General features: G+C 43.5%; 1 protein-coding gene across 1 annotated transcript; it reads left to right on the forward strand.

Annotated features, from left to right (window-relative positions):
- The first annotated feature begins 214 nt into the window (after positions 1 to 214).
- acin1a (apoptotic chromatin condensation inducer 1a) lies at positions 215 to 17,035 on the forward strand. The gene is made up of 18 exons (XM_023421950.2): positions 215 to 381; positions 2,017 to 2,082; positions 2,247 to 2,358; positions 2,467 to 2,522; positions 2,717 to 5,683; positions 7,123 to 7,278; positions 7,537 to 7,622; positions 10,604 to 10,661; positions 12,646 to 12,685; positions 12,924 to 13,060; positions 13,161 to 13,304; positions 13,440 to 13,629; positions 13,792 to 13,937; positions 14,629 to 14,736; positions 14,857 to 14,964; positions 15,070 to 15,376; positions 15,467 to 15,567; positions 15,692 to 17,035. Exons 1-18 carry the CDS (start codon positions 244 to 246, stop codon positions 16,031 to 16,033), a joined length of 5,262 nt encoding a protein of 1,753 aa, XP_023277718.1. The 5' UTR covers positions 215 to 243; the 3' UTR covers positions 16,034 to 17,035.
- The last annotated feature ends 8,515 nt before the right edge of the window (positions 17,036 to 25,550 follow it).

Here is a 25,550-nt window from a genome sequence, read left to right on the forward strand (position 1 = left end):
GATTTTGCGCAAAGTTCGTCGTTTACCAAATACAAAAAAAAATGTAACTATAATTTTTATATGATTTATAAACAAATATATTTGATTGTAGCCAATGTAAATGTTACGTATTCTGGGCTTTAAATGTAGAGAAACATTTGTATTTATTTGATATTTGATTAGGGGGAAGTCGTCAACGATGACGCGGCGTGGGGGAAGGCGTTGCTCTTCGCTGTCGCTGGGAACTGACTAGAGGAACGGAAAATGGCGGACCTCGAAGACGTTACGCTGGACGGGAGACCGCTCCAGTCTCTTCGAGTAGCAGATTTAAAAGCTGCTCTTGAGGAGAGGGGACTTTCGAAAAGTGGACAGAAGAATGCTCTCATTAAAAGACTCAAAGGGGTGAGTTCTGCTTCAAATATGGGACCACGGTTGGTGTGAGCTAACGTTAACGGTGAGACGGGCTGATGCTCTCTTGAGGGCCGACAACTGAGTATCGTTACTGCTGAGCAGGAGAGTTATCGAGGTTGATGACCACGAGTCAGCTGAAAAATGCGTTGATTACTCTACGCTGTGTTTGATCAGTGTGTTCGCCGTGTAGAGATACGGCAACCGCAGCAAGAGCGGGACTTCAGACAACTTAGTAGCTAATTTCAAAGTGTGTGGTAGGGTTATGTTGTCCTGTTAGCTCGTTAGCTCCCCTGGCTAACGCTGTGAGTTGAGCGGTGGCCTCAGCGACTGGCTTGCTGCTGTGTATGTTCTCGTTAACGGTGTCTGTCCCAAGCACTGTTAGCGTGCACGAGTTTAGCCGGGAGGTTGACGTTAAACATATTATTTAGCTAGCGTTTAACAGCTAACATCGAGTGTCTAATTAACAATAGTGCAATTAATTTTAATCGACACATTTTGCTGCGTTCAGCCAAATTTAGGAATAGTTTTACTCCAAAATATATACTATGCCCGCGAGCTGCCGTAGGTCCTGTATGAGCCAGTTTGTTTACACTGCCACGGGTATTCAACCTTATCTACTCCGCCATGAAAGTTGGGCCATTCTTTTCTTTTCTTTTCTAACTTGGTAGGCTGATTACCATTTGTCCGCTGAATTGCGCCATGGAGGCAGCAAGTGGTGTTTATTTTTGCTTCTCCACGTTAAACGTTTCTTATCCCAATATAGCGCTGTGTCACCCCTGTTTTACTTGTGAAATCTGAACAATTATTTATTTAAAGGCACATGAATTGTTTCTACATCGTCTGTTCCCAGTTTAAGCACTATCAAGGTTCCTCTTAAAATTGGGAAGTTCTGGTTGCACAGTTGTATACAGTTGAGGCCCACATGCTCCAAAGGCAAACCACTGTCCAAGGAAAAAAATGTTCATGGCAATGGGAAGCTCTGGCAGGAGTGGATATTGTATATAGAAATAACGGGTTAGCAATATGAAAATGGAGATTTAACCTAATATAGTCACGTGTTGTTTGCTTTACTTTTTTGGTTATATCCAAGTGTGTGGGGTGCAGGGTGAAATACTATAAGCAGCAGAATAGGACAGATGCTGCATGGCTGCAAAATGTGTAGAATTTATACACAGTTGAATCAAGTAGGGTCTGCTTGCAATTCTCATTATTCTCAATCTGTTTTGCTTTCTATCTGGCCTTGCACTTTAAGGTCTGATTGAAACTTATGGCTTTTACCATGTAATTGTTTTGCATCTGACCAGGGAAATTTGTTATATGTCACCCTCCTCCTCTTCTCCACAAGTTACTGGTTGCTCTCTACTTTAAGTTGTATTAAAGGCAAAGAGGTGGTGATGCTGAGTGGTGTTTGTCCCTTCAATGCTGATGCCAAAGCCCACAGAGATTCACATGACTTTGCAAAGGATGGGAATGTTGTCATAATATAAATAATTATAGTGCAGTACACAATAACTGGGCTGATATAAATGACCCAGATATTAACATGCAAAAGCACCAGTGCCAACTATGAAGGATACTTACCTATAATTTACATTGAATAAATAGAGTCTCTTGTCTTAAAAACAGGCTCTTATGTTGGAGAACCTGCAGAGGACCTCCACAGCTCACGTTGGACTGCAGCCAAACTCTCAGGTAAGTGTTCCCAAGATGCTTTTATTTTCATTTCAAAGGCAGAAGCCACATAAAATGACCTCCTATACGTAAATGATACACAATTCTCGTAAATGTCTTCTAAAAGAATGAATAATCGGCCTTCAAGACTTGCAGCCTATCTTTAATGGTCTCTCTGACTTTAGATTGGTGAGGAAATGAGCCAGAACAGCTTTATCAAGCAGTATCTGGCTAAACAACAGGAGCTCCTGAGGCAGCGTCTGGAGAGAGAGGCTCGTGAAGCATATGAAACAAATGGTAGGTGTTGTTTAAACCCTCTACTGCATATAACTAAGTTAATGTGCTTATCTTTGGTCATTATACAAAACATTTTTGTGATTTTGTTTACTCGATTTTTGATAACAGAGCAAGAGGACCACGCAGAAGTTAACAATAGTACTTCATGTCCTCCTCAAGCCCAGGTAGGATTTCATATGGTTTATTTTATCCATTGCAATTTTCACATCACAATTTCTAATCCTTCTATCTTGAGATTCTCTGTGCTGTAAAAGATGTTGCTCCTTTGCTCAAGAATTGTGTTGGATCATTCACATGGTAGAAAACTGACATAGTGCTATGACAAGATAAGTCTCAGTTTCCTTTCTGTTCTCATCAGGATGTTACACCTGCATTGGCTGAGCAGCAAAAGCCACCAGGCCCCTCTGGTGGAGAGGGAATGTTTGCTGGAGGGAATGAGGGAGAGAGTAACAGGAACCAGGAGGCTCACATGTCTGGTCCTCCAGCGTCTGGCTCTGTGGCCATGCGTGTTCCTGAGAGGGGTTCTGCATCCAGCGAAGTTCCAGCTGACAGCGACGATGAGGATAGCGAGGATGGAGAGGAGGATGGTGACGATGATGACTGGGACAGCGGTGCTCGGAGGAGAAGCCTCAGAGAGCCAGCTAGAGTACCCACGACCAGAGAGAGGTCCGGAGCATCCTGTCAACCCCAGCAGCAACACATCCCTTCCCTTTTGTCTCCTCAGCTACGCCAGCCAACACCTCCCCCCTCCCCGCCTCCAGAGTTGTCATTCCCCTTACCTGACACCCCTAAACAGAGCCCCCCTAGTCCAGATGTAGCCCCAGCTAGGCGCTCACCCAGTAGCTCCAGCTCTGGTTCCTCCAGCAGCGGCAGCCGCAGTAGCAGCCCAGAGCCACAGAGGAGTGGACATGCCGAACGCAAGCCCGGACCACTGACCCTTCTGGCACGTAAAATGGAGTCGGAAGGTGCTTTCTCTGGAGCAGGTTGGCACGGCGGCGATGGGGAAGGCGATAGACAGGAAAGCAGTTCGCCTTCAGCTGCATCGTTCCCCGGCAGAGGGCCTCCAGAGGGTCTGGTATCTGCCATCACTCACACAGCCAACACTGCAGGCCATGTGCCATTTCCCATGATTCCAGGCACCAACCAGGGTGTCACAGGAGCACAGTTGGCCCATATTCAAGTACCCGTGAGTGTGCTCAAGGCCACTGCAACAGAAGAGAGGGACAGAGAGAGGGACTCTGAGATGGAAAGAGAAAAGGCGTTTGAGCTGGAAAGGCAAGAGAAGCAGAGAAAACTTGAGCAAGAACGAGCAATGGAGGTAGAGCGTGAAAGAGCTCTTGCACTAGAGAGAGAGGAAAAGCAGAGAGCTTTGGAGAAAGAGCGAATTGAGCGACAGCAGGCCTTAGAAAGAGAAGAACGGGAAAAAGCTTTACAGCGGGAGAGAGAACTTGCTCTGGAGCAAGAGAGGCAGGAGAGGGAGCTTGCTCTGGAGCGAGAGAGGCAGGAGAGGGAGCTTGCTATAGAGCGAGAGAGGCAGGAGAGGGAGCTTGCTCTAGAGCGAGATAGGAAGGAGAGGGAGCTTGCTTTGGCTAAAGAGAGAGAGGAGCGAGAGCAAGCCTTAGCACGAGAGAGGGCCCTGGAGCTGGAGAGGCAGAAGGAGATCGAAAGACAGAGGGCTCTGGAACAAGAACGTTTACAGAGAGAAAGAGAGGAGAGGGAGAAACGAGAGAGAGAAGAAATGGAGAGAGCGCTGGAGCTAGAAAGAGCCAAGGCTTTGGAGAGGGAAAGGGAGGAGAGAGAGAGGGTTCTTGAGCAAGAGAGGTTAGAGAGAGAGAGAGCTTTGGAGGCTGAGAGAAAGGAGAAGGAGAGGATTGAAAGAGAGAAGGCCTTGGAGCAAGAAAGGTTAGAAAGGGAGAGAGCCTTAGAGCAAGAGAGGATAGAGAGAGAGAAAGCCCTGGAACTAGAGAGGGAGAGAGCCTTGGAGCAAGAGAGGATAGAGAGAGAGAAGGCCTTAGAGCGGGAGAGAATTGAGCGAGAGAAAGCCCTGGAGCGAGAGAGAATAGAAAGAGAAAAGGCTCTACAGCAGGAAAAGTTAGAGAGAGAGAGAGCTCTAGAGCAGGAAAGGTTGGAGCTTGAGAGGAAGGAAAAAGAGAGAATTGAAAGGGAGAAAGAATTAGAACGAGAGAGGATAGAGAAGGAAAAGGCCTTGGAACGAGAAAGGGAGGAAAAAGAGAAGGCGGCGAGGGAGGCAGCTCTGGAACAGGAGAGGATGGAGAAGGAAAGAGCTGAAAAAGAGAAGAAAGAAAGGCTAGAGAGGGAGAAAGCTCTAGAGCAGGAGAAACTCGAAAGGGAGAGAAAGGAGAAAGAGAGAGCTCAGGAAGAAGAGAGGGAAAGGGCTCTCGAACGCGAAAGATTAGACAAAGAGAAAGCCATACAGAAAGAGAAGGAGGAGCAGGATAGGGCCTTGGAACAGGAGAAAGAGAGAGCTAGGATGGCTGAAAAGGAGAGGGAGAGTCACCTCCCTCCATCCAAACGTGGCCGGGAGATTGGTCTCACCCCCCTGCCCACTCCTCCCCCCCTCTCCACAGGACCAGCTAGAAAATCATCGACTGATGCAGGAGAGCAGGAAGATGTCCATGCTCCAATGTCCCGGAGTGAAACCCAAGCAGCAGAGTCCGGTGCATCGATGTCACCAACACCTCTGTCGCCACAGTCCTCATTTAAGAAGTTCCGGTTCTTAAGGGACTCTCCGATTCAGCCCCAATCTTCCTCCACTTCCATGGTTATCAAGCGGCCCCGTACCTTCTCTGATACCCCCCAGCCTCGGGCCTCACCTGTCTTCTCCCCCACCAGTTTTGGGGAACGACAGCAGGAAGGACACAAGCCCTCTGCTGAACAGGAAGATCCACAGAAGCAGACAAAACACGAGGTTGTTGCCGGGCCACCGGGATCGGTTAGGATCCAGTCTAAGAAGGAGACAACTGCTGGCACCACATTGAGCCAGAGTTCCACAAAAGAAAGGGCCACAAGTCTCGTATCAGAGGACAAAGAACAGGCAGATTCATTGAAGACTGAACAGGCTGCCAAGGAATCCACCAAAAAGGCAAAAGAAGTGGATGAAAGCAAGCGCCCTTCGAGTCCAGTGGATGCCTCACAGCGGAAGGGAAGAGATGCAAAGAAGGAAGTGAAACAAACGAGACAGCGGTCATCATCTAATGATTCCTCTTCCTCAGAATCGGACTCTGGGTCCTCATCATCATCTCGGTCCTCGAGGTCATCCACGTCTTCTCAAGAGGACACTTCCTCCACCTCCAGAGGTAGAAAGGTAAGTAAGTTGTCAAGAAGGAACCTCTGACTGTCCTTGACATACAGTTTTTTTTCATTGAATCATATTAGATACATTTCTTACACTGATAAGCAGAAATAGAAATTGTATTCATATAAAGTGAGACCATATCTATACTATTGGCCTTAATTAAATTCAAATAGAAAGCACATAGCTCACACCTTGAAACTGGTTTGTTTTTGAAACTGGCATAATAAATTGAATTCAGATCACATGAGCTTAATGAAGGCATGACAAGTAATCCCCAGGACATTGCCTAGATCCATGTTGGAGTTTCCAGCAAATGGATGTGTGCGGAATTTCCATGCAGTTTGGATTAGCAGCCTTAATGATGTAGGCACAGCATGCAAGTTTTTCATACAACAAGAATCGACAGTTTAAAGGTGTTACAGGGATGTGGCTTTATTTATTCATAGCAACAGGTCATAAAACTGTTATGGATTGCCCATTTTACCGTGGTGGTGTGCTATGCATACGATCACCTCATTTATCTATTCGTTACTTACATGGCATTATCACAGCAGGCGCTGTCCCATTGCTTTCAGCTACCTTCATTTGCTGTGAAACAAATATTGGTGCATGACTGGTTTTCAGACATGACTACAAAGAAGCCGACTGTGTCTTGGCTTTCACCAAATTTGTAGTTTTGTGGTGTGTTAAGTTCTCGGCAGAGCATTCAACTCTGATCTGGCAGGTAGTTGTCCGACAAGGAAAGGAGAGAATACCTGTTATTGTTTACTGACGTTTACGGTGCATTTTAAGGGAAGATGTGATTTGCAGTCATTTCGGTAAAAAGTGGAACAATATAGATATTGTTTCACTTTTTACCACAATATGTAGTTCCAACCGGCACCTGGCCTCAAAACAGGTGAAGGTGCGCACAACGATTCTGCTGGGATTTGCAATAATTTCACCTCAGCGTATCTGAGGTTACTGAAATGGTGTATTGGCAACATTAATTGGCATTGTGTGGTAGTGAAGATATTTGGTATGGGGGCATCCTATTCTGTAGACTAGTGCTGGGCTGGCTCAGGGGCTGTGCTATTGGTTGTGACCCCTGCAGGTCTCCTGCATTTAAACCTTTGCACTAGCTGTTTCAAGGGTAGTATCCTATGTGTTATATCTATGTCTTTAGTTACATACTCAACACTCACTGGCTTTAATGTAAAGACACCTATGAAGAGTTTGTGTAGAATACCATAAACACAATGCAAAGACGTGGTTACATGTATAAGTCAGATGATGCCGTATCTGCCCTTAAAATTTAACTGAAAAGCGGGTGGTTTCAGCATTTGTTTTCAATAGCTCTGTTTATATTAAGGTTGTATTATCGTTTGAAAATCAAAATCAAGTTTTGTGTGTTTTTCTTTTTTTTGTTTAGTGCATTAAAATGTTGCTCTGCTGTCTGTCTCTTGTAGGACGGGAAACCTGGAAGAGATCCCTCATCGCAGCACAGGGTGACAGGAGACGCTCAGGCTGAGGGTTTAAAGGAAATCCCAAAAGCCTCTGCTCGCAAAAGAGAGATGTCTGGAGAGAGGAGTAACACAACTGCTGATGGAGATAGTCACACCAAGGTCAATTGCTTATAAAGTCACACACCTACAGATTTTTTTAACACCTGTGACAAACATGTGAATTCAAATCTTACCTAAAAACATCAGTTCCTTAAACAGGTTTTCCTTAAATCAAGTTATGCAACAGACAAATGTCACAACGGATTTTATCTGACTTTTATTCTCCCTCTAGTGGTGTTACCTTAACTACATCAGTGACTTTGACATACAGGACATTGTTTACATCTTATTCCATTTCCTGCACTTTTAAATCCCCAGACACCTTTCATTGAAGCTCCAACCCGAGAGGGGACACAAAGAAAAAGAAAGCACAGCGAAGCAGAGGAGGAAAAGGACAAACAAAGGTCTGGTTTTCAATCCTCGTATTCTGAAACATGTCCTATACATTGTGTGTGTGTCTGTGTCAGAGTTACACACTAGGGATGGGTTCAAGTATTCGTTGTTGACATCATTATTCGAATAGCTTTTCACTACTCGTGCACCTGCGCACGTGTTGTTTTTGGCTACAATAGTTCAACTCAGTTGGCGTTATGTTTGCCATGGCAGCCGTGACCAGGAAAAGTGCTGTCTAGAAATACTTTAATGAAAATAGATAACAATAACGTGCAGTGCAAGATAAGTTAAACTTGCATATCTTGTTCTCCGACAGCCAAACTGTAGACTTGGTCGGGGAGGTCCGCGTCCGCTTGTGTTTAAAGTTGGACACGTACATCCCGTATTTCGTTTTTTACGGTAAATAAATTTACGAGTAATCGAGTTCACAAGGTAATGAGAGTACTCGAATATTGAAATTACCAAATAAATGCCCATCCCTATTACACACACAAGTGAATGAGTCTGTGTCCTTACAGCATTTCAGTCTGCAACAGGGTGGGTAGTGATAGTTAAGACTCTGCTATGCAGCTGTTCAACAGCGAGTCATGACATGTCAGTACTACAAAAGTTATTAACAGGCAGAGATTGTGCTTCAATGACTTCATGTTTGTGAAACAGTTTTATGAAAGGTGGTTTAGTTTTGCCAAAAGTCATTTGGTTGACAGTATTTTCACACCCACCCTAGGCACTCTGACAGATCAGATGAAAAGGTTGTTCTTAATGATTCCTTCAAGCGAAGGAAACTTAACTTTTCATTTTGCTTCCAAGTCTTCTTTTCAAGATGCAGTAGTCTAAATATGAAATGTTCTGGCCCTCCTTTGACAATTTTCTTATAAACATAAGTTGATGAAAGCACAAAAAATAGTTTAAATCAATGTCAATGAAAACACTCACTGGATGTGCAAGTGTAGACACTTCCACGAGTGACCTCATAAGTCTAAAAGTGATAAGCAAATTGCACTTTACAGAAGCAGATAAGACCAGTCTGTAATGAGCCTGGTCTAAATGATAATTTGACTGTAATGAAGCCTAGTTTGCAGGTGAGTTAAGGTCTTAACTTTACAGATGAGGTCCATTAAGTGTCACAGTTAAGAGACGGGTGTGTGAATAAGTGATGTGAATATTCAGCTGGATGTTTTCCCAATTCTAGAGTTGACATACACAGAATCAAGTCCACATTGGAAGATAAAATTACCACTTTATTCTGCAGAAGTTATGGCTTGTGAGAATTACTTTTACAACTGGACAGTGACTCTAAACATCAGGCTTATCAGAGCCCCCAGAAAATCAATAAGCGTTGATTACATGGCTTCACTTTAATAGTCTCCAGACCGCACTGCCACTGAGCAGCTCTGGTGCTCCCAAAGGATACAGATGTAATGTGGTGAAAAAATACTTTTCTGAGCAAAGCTATATATAGAAGTATTGTTAAAAAAAAAAACTATGACTGAAGACTTATTTCTACATAAATAATAAAACGAAAAACTCATTAGTAGGAGAGTCATTTTTATATTTATCTTGCTCACCTGAAATCGCTCCACGGTGTTGAATGTTATGGTAATTTTGTGGTCATTGTTTGGGAAATGTTGCTTGATCATTGCCATCAGATCATAAGATGCGACGCCATAAGTAATCTTTGTGTGTGCAATACAGCGATGTGATGATAAGAGATGCTGGTATTGAATTTCCCATCAGGCGATTGATGAGGCTGCCTTGAAGCCGGTGTGGCTGAGAAGATGCGGGTCCTTTTAATACATGATCTTTTTTTTTTTTTTTTTTTTTTTTTTTTTTTTTTTTTTTTTTTTCTTCTTCTTCTTCTTCTTTTTTTTTCACTCGTTGCAACATGGCTGTGCTCCGTCGATGGTTTTAGCTGCCGATGCCGGCCCGTGGTTTTCTCCATACAGCGGCTCAGTTAAAACAGCAGGCGAGGCTCTGACCGTCGCAGGTTGTTGGTTGACAGCGGAGTGCGGACATGAATGTGCTCAGAGAAGAGTAGTCTCTGGTGAGAGGACGACCGGAGGGAGGGAAGAGAAGGTGGCTCGTTGCGACGCAGTCGTTTTAGCAGCAGTCGCAGCCTCTATGCTGCGTTTTAACCGAGCACACTTCGTCTGTTTGCAGTGAAGTTTCCCCCGAAGTTGATTTTTTTTTTTTATTATTATTATTATTATTATTATTATTATTGTGTGTGGAATGAGTGGACGTGTTTGCGTGTGCGCGCGCATGAGGATGGCATGACAACGTGAGGCGCGCGCTCATTTGTCAGGTATTGTGTAGCTGTTGTTGAGCGTTAGGTACGGTGTTGAAGGAGAACTGCGGCGGCTGTATATTCCCGGACTCCTCTCCTCCTCTCCTCTCCTCTCCTCTCCTCAGCTCTGTGAAAAATTAAGAGAAACGCATTTGAGAAATGACGGTGACTGTGTTCGGCCGCGTGATGCGTTAAAGGCGCAGTTGTTTTACCGTTTACCTGGCTGCTGTTTGTGTTTCAGTGGAGTGGTTTCAACTGCTGAGATTTTTAATACGTTATTTCTCTGCCTTGTCTTTTATAAGGAAGTTACTATCTGTATTCAGGGCTGCATGACTTCTTACATAAATGTAAAATGCTGCTCAAATGAACATAGTGCTGTGCATTTATTTCAATTTGACTACAAATTATGTGTACTTCATGTAATTGCTGACAAATTACCAACACATACCAAAATATTTGGATTACATATCCATATTTTAAGAGTTGTTATTGCTGCTTTCATAATTTTCCCTAAATCTGATTTTAAGTTTTATTTCAAGTGGTATTGACATGTTAAAAGTTTATTATCTGTTTCGTTGTTCTTTGAAATTCTGAAAGAATTTTTAGGTAAATTAAATAAGTAAATAGTAAATTATATTTTTCCTCTGTTCTCCGCTGTAACGATTACCTCTTTTCCTGCTGATATGTATTTTTCACACTACACAGGCAGGAGAAAGAAACTGCTATGGCAGAGCCAGAGAAGCTTCCAGAGACCAGCGAGGAGGTAAGGCATCTGAACAATCATGAATCATCTTGGTCCTCAAAGCTGTCAGAGGACTTGGATGGATGGACCCATTTGAGCCTATATAGCTGCATCTCTTTTGATTGGCACATATATTTTTATTAACTTGAATACAATACTCTATTGGTCATTTGATTATGTCTATATTCTTTGTTGGAAATCTTTGCTTTACAATTAGATATATTTCAATTAGATGGCTTAATGAGCCCTTTTCACAAGTGTTAGAATGTGTTTAGGAAGTTACATTTTTTAAGTTGGCTGTTTGTGAAACCTTTGTTGCCACTGTCATAGGCAGAAACAGCAAGGGCATTTTCTCACTGTGGCTGATGTTTAAACCCCAAATGATTGCTTTGTTATAAAGGTGCTCATGCCTCTTCCATTGCCCCTATTGGTTACCTGCATACTACCTCTGAACTACTACCACTTCTACTTCTACTACTACTACTGCTACTGCTGCACCTGTTCCACTGTCCCCAAGAATCCAGAGCTGACCACAGCTAAGCCCCCGCGGCTGCACTGCAGAGGGACACTGCTGGCAACAAAGGCTGCCTCATTTTCATGGATATGGCTGGCAAGAGCTATTGATCAGACCAGAAGATTCAAAGAAGGGGTTGGCTAGTCAATGAGGCCCATCCCTCTTAATCTTTTATCCGCTATGTGACCTCGCAACCTTAAAGTCAAACTGGAGAAGAGACAGCCAAGCAAGTGTGCTCACATCAAGTCAAGGCTGCTGTGATACAACTGAGTAGTTTTCAGATTGATTCACCGGGAGACATTTTTAAGCCACCTGCAAGGAAATTTGGGACAAAATGGACATTTCATTTAACGTGGTTGGGGAACTGTAACATGCATACAACGGACATTTTGGATTTTGTTGATCTCTTGGAATGGGATTCAGATTTCTCCAGCAAATGCCCGTCTTGGATATGACATGAGTTTTCAAAGAGGCCAAATCTTTTATCTGAACACAATGGGCTTGACAGTTTTTATGTGAACTGAAGAAGGACTTACCATTTAGCCCCCTTTCTACAGCAGCCATTGCCAATACAACTGAACATTAAGATCAGACTTCTGGACTTGTGTGCACAGTGACTATTGACACCTCTCGTCATCTGGTCGGCTTCTGCTTCTACATCTTTAAAAGGACTAATGCCAAAACACCTGAGGATGACTGCTTTGGCCAAAAGCACGTCCAAGCCCCCACCCAAACGAACTATTGAACCCATCCTGCCAGCCAACCAGCTTTCAGATTTCCATCCAAACATCTCAGCCACCTTTGATTGGACCCTTGTTGCCTAGATACAGTACATGCAGTCGTGATTGGGCCATATCCAAACCAGTAAGGATCAGGTGTCAGTGGTACCAGGGAATAAATAGATGTTTACCCAATGTTAAAATTTCATACAGTTATTTTGAAAATGCTTAGTTTCCATTCGTACTCTCTGTAGTCTTTGCTGGGAGAAGCAACTTTTTTTTTGGAGATGTTTATCATACTGGTTACTGCGGTTTACTATTACTTCTATTTCAGTGAACACATTATTATTATTGGATTTAATGTGTCTATTCACACACAGCGTTTTAAAATAACATTTTAGCTTTGGGATTTAAACTGCAGTATTTCCACCAGATAATTGTTTGATTGATAGAGACTGCGACTACAGTTTACTCTTTTTAAAGCAAGTTATATTCAGGAATGTATACATGTAGATCATCAAATTATTTTGAATGGCACACGATTAACTTAAACACTCAACAGTACAATCTGGTGCCATCAGTAGACCTGAATTAGAAAAAGACTCTGCACAGCAGTTTCTATCATTCACTCTCAGTCCCTACTTGTCCCCCTTCCTGTTATTGTTCCACCTTTCCTCCAACCTGTCCATGACCATTTGTCTCTACTCCTGCTGTCGGTGTCTGGCTCTCACCTCTCCCATGTATCTTGGGTTGTTTTTGTCTTGTGTTTCAGACACCGAAGGCCTTCGCAGCTCGTAAGATCTCTCTTAGCAGTGAGTACACTCCACCAACTTGCCCTCTTCTTTACCAGCATGTGTAACTGATCAGTAGTTTTGGTTTTGTGCCTTTTGTTGCAGCTAAATTGGTTAAAAAATTATTACGTGACAGTTGGAATTTGTTCAGAACATTTTTTTCAAACTTGACTTTTTGAAAATAGTATGCTTATACTGGATATACCATGTGCCTGGTAATTAATATTTTTTCTTGTATTTTTCCTCCTTGTCTTTCTAGGCAACAAATTGTCCCCGGTCAGTGCAGAGAGTGAGCAGGAGTCTGGGGCTGCGGCCGGTCGCAAGAGGAGGTGGGGATCCAGCACAGCTGTCACTGCCAAGAAACCTTCCATCAGCATCACCACAGACTCTCTCAAGGTACTTGCAGTATAGTCGGACTGATTTCATGTTGCACAGCCTGTGTCCTCTGTGTTGAGTGTAGCAGGCCACGTGCTTCATCCGTGTGCTTTGTGCTCAGTCTCTGATCCCAGACATCCGGCCGTCTCTTGGCCAGGAGGCAATAGTGGATCTGCACCCGGAGGAAGCTGTCCTCTCTGGGATTGAGGATGAAGAGAGGGAGCGCTCCGACCAGGACCTTCAGATCCGTCGCACTGTCACACAGGTCTGTCGACAACTTCCTTTTTAAGCGACAGATTAGGAACTGTCTTTATTTTGAAATATGAAGTGCTCTTCAGGAAAGGCGTATGTTAACTTTTTATTGAGAGTTGCTTATATTGATCCTTTTCTTCTATTGCAGGTGGTGCACCCGGAGAGCCAGGAGAATGGACAGAAAGAGGCGAAGAGGAGCAGACATGAGGAGCTGGAGGAGGAAGATCTACGAGGAGACGGAGAAAGCACGAATGAAGAGAAAATGGAAACCTCTTTTCCTGGAGCAGTGGAAACCCAATCACCATCACATACCAGCCATGATGTAGAAATCAACACTGGTAATAAAAATCATCACAATATAACCTAGTACAGATAGGACTTGATTTGTTTTTTGTTTTGTTTATTATTTCCAAAAGTTGATCAATAACACAAATGAAAGTGGTGGTGTCTTTACATTATGAGGACTGTAATGTTGACTTTTTCCACTATATGTATCTTAGTGACCCCCAGCGACACCTTCATTCGACGCTCCATCAGCCAACAGAAAACAGGTGTTTCTATCACAATCGATGACCCTGTTCGCACGGCACGGCAGCCTTCACCGCCTCGTGGCAAAGTCTCCAACATTGTTCACGTCTGCAACCTGGTGAGATGACACTTAACTGCTGCTTTCCTAAACAGGACTGGGGTTTGATAACATTTATCCAGTATCAAATTAATCATGGGATCATATGACCTGCCGTTGTCATTCGAAATGGTAAAAGTAACAACGCCGGCTAAAAGTAAAAAGCTGCTACCTGAATGTTACGTGCATTGAACTTTGCTAATAACAGTGTCCGCACTAGACATGGGTCAGGCTGTGACTACACAGATAATACTGTTTATGGTATTGTATATGTTGAAAGACTGCACGATATCCCCAAAAAAATTATATTGCGATTTCAGTTCAGCAACGGTCGTTTTTGCATTTCATTTTCACGGGAAAAAGATTTAAAATGAGGACGATGTGATTTTTGTTGGGTCTTGTACCAAACAAACATGCTCCTTTTTATGTCTGGGGAATATGATTGGAGAATATATGCCGGGGCGTCGCTGTACCACCACAATGCTTTATGGTATCTCTTGAGTCACCTATTGGGTCTTAGGACCTCACTGTGTCGTCATCAGCTACCACCTCAGTCACTTCCTTAAGAAATATACATAGAAGTTGTTTATATTTGTAGTCTTTGATTTGGGTAATATACAGCATATATTCAAATATGCATTGTGTATATATGCTTGGTATTTCTGCTCACGCTGTTATTTGTTGTGTAACTGCTCTGTAACATTTTGTTTAGGTGAGGCCGTTCACTTTGGGGCAGCTTAAGGAGCTTCTCAGCCGAACTGGATCCCTGGTGGAGGAGGGCTTCTGGATTGACAAAATCAAGTCTCACTGCTACGTCACTGTAAGTTACTACCAGCGTGTGTTTTCTTTGATAGAGGACTGTAGCTCTGAACCAGTTCTTCTGGCCTGTGGAATGTTTTTCCTCTGTTTCATGGAGCTATCGTCTTCTCTCTGTGTTTAGTACTCCTGCTCAGAGGAGGCCGTTGCCACACGGGAAGCTCTTCATGGAGTGAAATGGCCTCAGAGCAACCCAAAAGTCCTTAGCGTGGACTTCTGCCAGCAAGATGAGGTAAGGCCTTATTGTTATCTGTCTGTGTTTGTCTCTTGTGTCCACAATGCTCAGTCATCTGGAGCATGAGAATATCTGTAGCCTCACAATACCTCTGCTTTGTAGCTGGACTTCCACAAAGGCTTGGGTGCAGCTGACAGACCCGGAGCTGAGGAGCAGGGTCCTGGCTCCGGCCGTGGTCGAACACCAGGCCTTCCCTCTCTCCTCCCGGAGCGAGACCAGTGGGCTGAGCGTGAGCGTGAAATGGAGCGTCGGGAGAGGGCTCGAGCTGAGCGGGAGTGGGATCGTGACAAGGTCAGAGAGTTTGGGAAACCTGGAGAAGAGAAAGAGGGAGGTCCTCGGAGGTCGCGCTCTCGAGAGAGGCGGCGTAAGGAGAGGGGAAAGAGCAAGGAGAAGAAGACTGAAAAGAAGGGTAAGACATGCCGACATGTGATTAGACTGGTATTTACATTAGAATTAAAATAGACTTGTGTTTTATATTTTGTCTGTTTTCCCCCGGCAGACAAAGCAGCCGAGGATCCACCTGCAAAGCTGCTTGATGACCTGTTCCGCAAAACTAAAGCAGCTCCTTGCATATACTGGCTTCCACTTACAGAGGAACAGGTGAGACACAGAGTGGGTTATACTGTTTGCTTGCTGCTTTTAATGCGTAACTAAAGTACATGACCTATATTTCTAATTCAAGTAAAGAATTCAAGTCTTACTCTGTGCATCTTCTTCATTTTAGTTTGTTCAGCGAGAAGCTGCCAGAGCAGAGCGGATGAAGGAGCGTGAGAAACGGAGGAAGGAGCAAGAGGAGGAGGAGGAGAAAAAAAGGGAAGAGGAGCGCAAGGAGAGGATGAAAGCTGGAGGTGGCACAACAGGAGACCGGAGTGAGGGTGAGAAGGACAAGGACAGAGACAGAGAGAGGGATAGAGACAGAGACCGAGGTAGAGACAGAGACAGGGAGAGGGAAAGGGAGAGGGAAAATGACAAACGCAGGGATGGCTACCGTAGGCCGGGGGGCAGCGGGGCAGGAGGGGGGCGACGCTCACGCAGCCGCAGCGACCCGCGAGAAAGGCGACGTTAATGGCAAATCAACTGACGGAACTGTCCTAGAGACCACCCTCTTCCATTTGCCTTTCACTACATGTACTTTGTTACAACTAAGACCCAACAGAGGACCAACTGATGTCGTCACCATCTCTCAAATTGTCACCTTTTTTAAAGCACATCTACACCTACACACAGTCATGCTTAAAGGGGACCATGATTTTTTTGCAGTGTTGTTTCCCAGAGTGCTGTACGTCTTGTTCCTGTCGAGGTTCGATATATTTTTCTTTATACATTTGCCTCTCTTTATCTTTGGTTTTTGCTTTGACGGCATAGCAGTATGGCACACTGGGTAAAATTTTGATTAATTCCCCCAATGTTCCCCACTTGCCCTAAAGTGTAGGTGCCAATTATGATTTGCAATCAATTGCCATCGCCTCAGTGTTTAACAGCTCCGCAGTTTGGATGAGGATTCCTTTTTGTTGCTGCATGTAGTCCAAGGTTCTCCTTGCCGGTCCTGCCCAGAGAGAAAACTCGGCCCTTTGTGCAGAGGCTGGCATAAATCTGAAAATATTGGAATAAGTGTGTTTGGCATTTTGTACAGACATATAAGAGTAATCAAAATCATGTCTTTAAATGAGGCAGCTCTGGGGTATTTTTGGACAGATGTGGAATAACTACTAAGGCAATGCAGTGTTTGTCTCTCCCTCTGTTTAGTTCAAGAGATGTCTCTGCGGGAGAGAATATATGTCTGTCGCACCTGACACAAGTTATGATTATGTCCTTATAATTGATTTTCTTCTTCCTCCCTCCTTTCCTCCTCTTCCTCCAATTCTCTTACCCTGTAGTGTCGATACAGGCCCAAGAGGGGAGGTTGCATTATGAGTTTTCTCACCAATGGTTTTAATATTGTTTTTTAATCGTTATTTTATCATTTAGTACAAAGGTTTGTTTTTGTTTTTTTTTTTAATTTTTATTTCTTCTTTGAGTACGCCTATCAGTGGTGAATGTACAAATAATAAAAAATTGAAGTTTGAAATTATTGCGATGTTTCTTTTTCCATTCTCCCTGCTGATGGAGTTCGTACTTAAATTTTTTTTTTCCATTGCTCTCGGTGATGACGGTTCAAAACGTGTAAACTCTTTGCATAAACAGATGCTGGGAATAGCTTAGTTCCAGCTAAGTACACATTCTGTAAGTTAAATCAGTGGTTGCACTTAGACTCCACAAGGTGTCAGTCACACCACATTGTGGCTCAGCTCAGTCATGACATTTGATTTCATGCAGTCCAAGTTAAACTCAGAAAATGACAGAATATTTTACACATACAACATGCCAGAAACTTCATTAGTCTCTATTTTGGCAGATGCCCCTTTCGCTCGGTGCCCTGTCAAAGTAATGACAACGGCATTTTCTTTCACTTAACAGTTAACTTTGTGGTTTCCTGGGAGTTGGGAGTGTTTACCCTCTTTACCATCTCTCTCTGCGTTGCCCACCCATTCCTTCTTTTAGTCTGTTGTTAATCATGCATTTGCCCTCTTCCCACTTGTGTTGCCTTGTTCCATCTCTTCAAGTCTTGACGTTCATCCTGCAGAGCTCAGCAGTGCTCCTATGTAATTACAGCCCTATGGTCGCTGAGCATAACATTTTTCTGCCCTGATGCAACTCAGTGTGTCTGGACTCTGCGAGGACCAGTGAATCCTTACCCCTGGCATCTTTCTGGCAGCACAAGAACACATTTCTAAGTGGGGCAGCCGAGTTGGAATGAGAGCACATGAAAAAGACTTTGTCCTCCACCTCTAATGACTTTATCTGTCATGCTGAAGATAGTTTTTCAACGAGATAAGCATGTATGTGAGCGTGCATGTGTGTCAGAGCATCTGTGAGTTGGTTTGTACCAGGCAGCTGGCGGTTTTGAAGATAAGTTGAACTTGAGGGCATAGTGATATTTTTGCCAAATACAAAGTTAGAAAGGATTGCTCCTGTTAACAATTTAGGATGGTGTGTTAAAGTAAAAGGAGGGAAGGCAAGATACTGACTCTCATCAAAAAAGCCTATGATTTTGAGCCGATCAGTTTTCTTAAAGAAAATGTCATTAGATACCAAAGGTTTAAAGGCCCAGTGCAACTTTACACATTACACCCAACCATACCTGAAATGATGTGTGTAAAAACAGCATACTTTTTAAAAACTTAAAATGTTAAAATGTCTCTCTTGAATGCGAGATTAGATGAATGTGCATTTAATAATCTTCAACAGCTTCTGAGGAAAATATGTTCAAAATGTTCAAAAAGCTAGTTGCTAACTTTTAATCCTGGCTAGGTAGGTTTTTGCTGAAAATAGCTGTTTGCTTCAACAGGAAATTATGTTGATTAGAGCAGTAGGAGTGAACCAAAACAGTAAGTTGAAAGATGCTAAAACGTTCTGTAGAACTGAGGGTAACTGCAGAGTGAGGTGATTAGGTTTCCAACCCAGAAAGGGCAGAACCCCTCAGTGTTTGGCCCGGTTTATAGGCAGAACCCTATTGTTTTTGTGTCGGATTATTATTATTATTATTAAATTGGCTGAAATTGCGGATGAGCTGGAATGAGCAAAAACTTGGCCATATAACTGGAAATTATGTGCAAGTGCTTCCCAAGAAATGAGCCCAATTGTGGCTCGCCCTTATCTCCGTTTGTTCGATTGACATCAAATTTGACACACAGATCCAGCTCTGTGTCCTCTACAAAAAAAAGTCCCTTGGACCATAAAAGTCTGCCATGTTGGATCTTTCGCTATTTAGAATTTTTTGTTCTAAACCCAAGGTCCCATTGCTATCAAATTTTCTTCTTGTCATCATCGGGCCAAGCTTATTAAAAGTTGCAGAAAGATTGATGATATCGTTAGTTTTCAAGATTTTTTCCAATGACCTTTAACAGGGACTGGGCTTAGCAGGAAACTGGCCATAACTCATTAACTATTTGTCCAATCATCATAAATCTTGGTAGATATTTGGACTCCATTCCCCCCCCCCCCCCAAAGAAACATGAGCCCGATCGTTGAGATGGTGATAATTAATTAAGGCCCAAAAATGACACACCAAAAGTCCGACTGACTTGAACTTTGTCTCAGCTCAATGTTCTCTTCTAAAAAGCCTCCTGAAATCTAAAAGTCTGCCATGATGGATTTTCCACCATTTTGACATCTCCTCCTAAACCTTGGATCAACTGCTACCAAATTATCTGTAGATCATTACTGGATTAAGCTGATTCAAACTTGTATAGTGCTTGTTGATATCTTATTTGTTTTTTCAAGATTTGAACTTTAAAAGTGCGTGGCTCAAAACATAAACAGACCAAAGTCAACAACTGTTGAGATGTGTCCACTATAAATACTAGAAACATAATCTTAAGGTTTCATTCAAATCTACGCCTAGGGGACTCTACGAATGCAAAAAAAGAAGGGCGTGGCATAACACAAATCAAACTGTAAACCAGAAACTGTTTGTCCAATCATTACAAAACCTGCATGATATGTTTCCTATCAATGTTGAACCACGTGTGTAAAACTATATAGACATCACTTAATAGGGGGCAGCGCTAGTTCCTAACGTGCATGAGCCTGGTGCAAATTGTTCCATAAATCAGTGAATCTTCACAAAATGTGGTAGATGGAGAGTTAGGGGTTAAGGAAAAAAGGGAAATTGTGTCCTCTATTGCATTATGGGGCTTTTATTTTGAAAGTAGGTTTTGTATTGTCACAACCTAATCTTTGAAAACTGCTATATTGTCATTTGCCTTTCATATTGCTGATGAATTGCACACAATCGAGAGGTTAGTTTTGTCATGATGAACAATATGGAGACAAGTGTTGACTGGTCGTGTGTGACAGTAGTACTTTTACTTTTTTCCAGTATTAAATAGAATAACAAATTACTGTTTCAATTCCAGAAATAAGCGCAAATGTGAACCTGTACATTTCTGCTTGTGACTATATTTCTCTTTGGATTTGTCACTTGTAATAACACCACATTCACATTACACATAGTAATTTGATCCATGGTTAATAAAGGAATATTAATTAGTGCAGCTATTTGCAAGTTTTACTGTTGCTACATATCCAGCATTATCATTAACAGCTGTTTACTCACCAGTCTAGAAGAAACATTGCAAGTTCAGGATCGAACTTCATCCCTTGACTCAACCAACAGCTGTCTCCAATGGTGGAAAGCAACATCAATGTTAACTCTTGTGTGTCTTTTCTTCTACTGAAGTTAGCATGCTAACCAGCTAGCCCTGTGCGTCTCGCCACTTTCCGATAGCGATTCGCCGTAGCCTCCAAGCTGCCCTGAAGACGTAGCGCGGCTACGTCTTTATAACCTCTTGTATTACAAACAACGTCAAGCAACAATCACCACCCGCTCCCAGCAAGAAACCATGTTCGGCTGCAGAGAAAACTTAGACCCTTTAAGGGTAATGTTAGAGGAAAGGTCAGAGATCCCAAGAAACATAAGAATTTATTTATTTATGAAAATCCACTTGTTTGTTTTTGAGATATGATGTTGCAGCTGCTCGACCAGTGGCCAACCTCCCTTCAGAAGAAGTCTAGATAAGGATAAGGAAATATCTGGTTTCAGTCCAAAGAGCTTGACAGACCAACCACCCCACTGATGTCACCATTTTAAGGACTGGAATGAAGATTTACTACAAGTATTTTCCTGCTAACCGGCTGAAGTCCTAAAAATTCTAACAGTTATCTTTCTTCTATTTTGGGCCATCAACATCTGAACTGCTTACTGCAGCTTTACCCCCGGGATGACCTGAGTTCTCTGAGTTCAGCTCGTGACCAGGGAAGGCAGTCCTGAACATACCCAGCTCTGTCAAATGCCACACTTGGAAAAGATCTGTGAGCCCAGCAAATCTGAAGTGAAACAGCTGGAAAGCACCGTGTGCACAGATGTAGAGATGACTCAAAACAATGTTTCTACAGTTGTGGGTCTTTGACTGAACCACCGGTGACAGCTGCGGGACCACCTGTGTCTGGTGCAGAGCTCAGGTCCGTGGTGTCGGCCTCCATGACCAACCAGTCAGCTGAGCAAGGACCCTCTTATGCTGAGGAGTGGGCAGTAAAAACCAAATGTTTTTGCTTTGTAAGCAGCACCCCCCCCTCGCCTCCACCTCCCCTCCTCTGTGTAACCACATAGGTCTTTGTGTCCACAGCTTAGGAACTCACCATAAAGGCCCTCGAAGCTCCACTTTCAAAGACAACCTCTGATGTGGCCTTTCTGATCTCTGTGTCTCACTGACTTTCCTCTTCTTCTCCTCTGACTTGGAGTTTTTCTTGCTCTGTCTGTATCCCATTTACCCATGGTTTCCCCCTCTCTCTCTCTCTCATACACACATGCATACTCGCTCTCATGGATTTCCTTTTATTCTTCAGTGAAGGGAAGCTGGGCTGTGTCAGGAAAACATGTGAGAAGAGTTTGAAGAGATGATGAAAGACAACGATATCTTGACAGTCAGTCTTAGCACTCCTTAAACTTCCCTTGATATATACACACCCTTCCCCCTCCTCTCTCAGCCCCCCCCCCCCCCTTGTGATGACATGTATGTGCTTATGGAAACCAGATGTGGCCTGTTGCGATGGAAGAGGCGGTGAGAGAAAGAGAAAAACCATGCATGAGGTTGTATGATACTTCATTAACAAGCTGCAGGAGATGTGGGGAGGGTGAGGAGGAAGAATAAGGATTTTTGGGCTCTTGCAGCTTCTCTCTTGTGGTCTCAAGAGTTCAGACAGTGACTGTACATATATTTAGATGGCTGATGAAATGTGCCCACTAGCCTGTCTGGGCCTGGAGCAGAGCAGGGGGGTTTCCTTGCGGATATGGCTGGGTCAGGACGAGGGTAGCTGGGCTTGTAGAACCTGAATCAGCATCTACTATGATGGAAGTGTTTTCCTGCAGGGCTTAGGAGACTTTTGAGGGTTTTAAAAAAAAAAGAAAAAACGAGCTAAGGAGGTTGAAATGTTGATTGTTCAACTTCCCTGCACCTGAATTTTTTTTCACCCACACAATACCCCTCCCAGACATTTAAAAGAGACGAGACTGCTCCCACTGCACCACACCCAATTCAAAGAGCAGGCATTGTGTTGAGCGTTTCAAAAACAGGCATGCAGCTTTAAACTGATAGCTTTAAGCAGATTCAGCTCGGCGGGGGCAGAGACAGACAAGACTGCATGGCTAAGAAAACAAAGATCACAAAGCAGACGAGATGAAAAACATGATGAAACGGAGAAAACAGATTGGGACATCTGGGGTGCTCGAAAAATATGTTTAACTAATGGGGGGGGGGGTATTTTCCATGCATATCTCCATGTGTAGCTAAATGGAATAATAAGATGCAGACATAACGGAAAAAGTATTAGTTATTGATCCCCCTGCTTCCACTGGCTGTGTATACCACAAATAAACTGTGTGAGAGAGAGAGAGAGAGAGAGAGAGAGAGAGGTTGCAACAGCTCAGAAATACTGTTGCACCCTCCCAGAGGGTGTAGGACTTTGTTTAAAGGTCAACAAGTCTTAAAACTGAGCATGAATAGAGAGCAAACCCCGACTGAGGCCTGATAGACATTTTCACAGCATTAAACATGTCAGCAGGAAGCACAGTTACTAATAACTTTAACAATGGCTGTGTTTTCATTTATCAGCCGGTTTCAGCGTCCTGGTACTGCACATGCTGGTTTACTGGCATACTTGCATTGAATGGACCGATGATTAACAGGCTACTCTTGTGCTTTTCCTGCTGTGACACATCACATCCAGTCAGTCACTCTGTTTGCTGTCCCTGCTGTATTGTTTCTGCATATCAGTTTTTAAATTGATCCCCAGTTTATACAAGTTTTCACTGAATGTATAGGTCGCAGAGGAGCCGTCACACACACCATCCAAATCCCAACGAAGCGTTGTTTGGACCTGCTCATCAAACAACTCGATCGGTTGCTTCAAGTCCTGTTGGGAGGTGGGTTCGAAAATTAACAAATGTGAATGTGAAACCGCCGTCTGTGACTGACTGCTGTGTATGTTCACCTACATGCAGCCCGGAGAGGCGTCGTTCCAGCTCGGGAAGGAGACTACAAAACTTTATACAGAAAGCCCGCGTTACAGTCCAAGGGGGTTGGTTTGAAAGACACTTCCGTTTACCAGGCATAGGTAGGTTTAACTAAAAGACTAAAGCAAATTGCATTATGGGAAGTGGATCCAGTTTGTAAATATCTTGGCTTGTGCTGCATCAACTGTGAATGTTCTTTTTTTAAATCTGTCTCTCACATGTAATATTAAATTGATGGTTAAGCCCTTTAAGAAGTGATAAGTCAGCAGACATGCTTATTTATAAGTTGAAAATATGGCCTGGTGGTGGTGCTACATTAATAAATGTCAATCCTTTTTTTGCCAGATGATTTCATTCCAGTCCCTCACGTTTGTCCTGGAAACATTTTAGCCACAAACAAACAAAAGGCAATGACATCACCTCCTCTCCTCGGCGGAGGAGCTGAACACCGCAGCGAGCTCCGGCCCCGCACATCCTTAACCTCTGCATGTCTTTTTAAGTTGTGTGAGAGTAAGAGAACACGGACGATGGCAAAACCCTCTGCTCCTGTTTGTTGTATCAGTGCTCGGTGCAGGATGTGGCAGAGCTTTAACTGATGCAAATGAAAACCATGTGTAACCTATATAGCCGCTCACCAGTTCCCCCTAAGAAATGCAGCTTTCCACCATCCCACATCCTTGTTACCAGGCAGAGCGCAACACCAACTGTTCATCATTCTCTTTTTCTTTCCCTTTTTTTCTTTTTTTTTTTATGGGAAGGTTACTCGGTCTTCTCTCTGAGGTTGGTCCTGCAATTACTGTATTATATTCGTTTTGGCCATTACGAGACACAATAGCCAAGAGCAGGACTTCCCCTATTGGGAAGTTTCCATTCATCAGCCTGCAGGCTACACACATACCAACTGAAACAGGCACAGGAAGTGTCCAGCACAGAGAAAAGACAAGAAACATAAAAGGAGCTAGCTAATGATGTTTGGTGACTAGAATTTAACTTAGAGAGATAAAATGTTGAGAATAGCTGATGTGAGTGTATGTTTGTATCCCAGCCTTTGTAAACAAGAGGATACACAAAAGTAGCACTGGAAATCAGGACTAGAAAATGACCATTTCATTTATCTGGGTGAAATGTGAGAGCCAGAGGAGTGGAGATGGCTGGAAGAGGCTGGAACATGGTGGTGTAGTCCTTTGTTGGACTTTGTGAAAAAAAAAAGAAAAAAAAAAAGAAGTGAGTCATTTCGCAGACAGTGAAGAAAAGCTCTCCAGTTACACACAGAGAAGAGAGAAGAGAGGACTGTGGGGAGGAATTATGCTGAGGCGATTCTTTTTTTTCTTTCTTTTTCTTTTTTTTTTTCACTCTGCAGAATCAGCTGTGGGAGACAGAAAACATCAAGTTGTGACCCACAGCTAAATTTCTGACTTGTGTGCAGGTCACAGAAACGAGTGGAGCGAGGAAAAACATCGTGCACACACAGACGCGCACTGAAAGCTGCCGAGGACAGAGAAAAACTCACGGCTCTTTCTTTACGCATCCTTTTTATTGGGACCCTCGATATATAGTTGAAAAGCCAATTAAACAGATCCAAACCGACTCCCATCCCCCACACGCTCATTGCCATGTCCTGCTGTTTGTCTGGCCCACATGATGCAGTTGGAATTCCAGATGTTGCTCATGGAATTCTGCTCCATCTCTGGCCTCCAAATGTGACTTAACCCTCCTCATTCCTCCTTCATCTACTCCTCCTCCATCCCCCCCCGAAAAATCCTCGTGACTCCTCTCCCCAACCCCCGGCTCTTCAAAACACTGCAGCAAAGTGGAGACAAATGGGCGCCCTAAATCTTTTCGGCACAATAGGAAAATACCTCATCATTTTAATTGCATAAAGTCCCATTGCAGTAATCATAACATATCATAGAGACGCTGACCCCCACCCACTAGCTTTCTCTCACAGTCAGTCATCTTTACAGTGGGCCTAATGTCTGTATGGGAGTTGTTCATTAGTGGGATCATTAAGGAGTGGGGAGACGCCTAGGTTTTCTGTTCTAGCTTTTATTGGCTCACGGTGGATGGGAGTGAACACATACACGGTGCATAATGCACAAATAAAAGCATTTATAGCTGTGCAAAACATGCATGAGAGCATGTTTGTATTACCATACTTGTGAGGACCTGCATTGACCACATTCAGCCACTGACCCCATGATGATATCTAAAATCCCTCCACTGTTTATCTAAATCCTAAATCCCAAACTTTCCCCCTCGAAGAAAAGGTGTCCTCGCTTTGCATGATTTTCCCTCATCGTCCTGCTCTCTGGTCCTCATAAGTATGGACACACAAGAAAAACACACACACACACACACACACACTTTCTCTCCTTAGCCGTATAGCTGAGATATGTTTTCCTGCTGTGCAGCAATGGTTTTACACAATCGTCTTCATCCCTGTTTCTACTTAAGCTTTGGATCCAGTCCG

The sequence above is a fragment of the Seriola lalandi genome, unplaced genomic scaffold (assembly GCF_002814215.2).
Source record: "Seriola lalandi dorsalis isolate HSWRI2012SDOR001 ecotype SW California unplaced genomic scaffold, Sedor1 jcf7180002054677, whole genome shotgun sequence".
Lineage (NCBI taxonomy): Eukaryota > Metazoa > Chordata > Actinopteri > Carangiformes > Carangidae > Seriola > Seriola lalandi.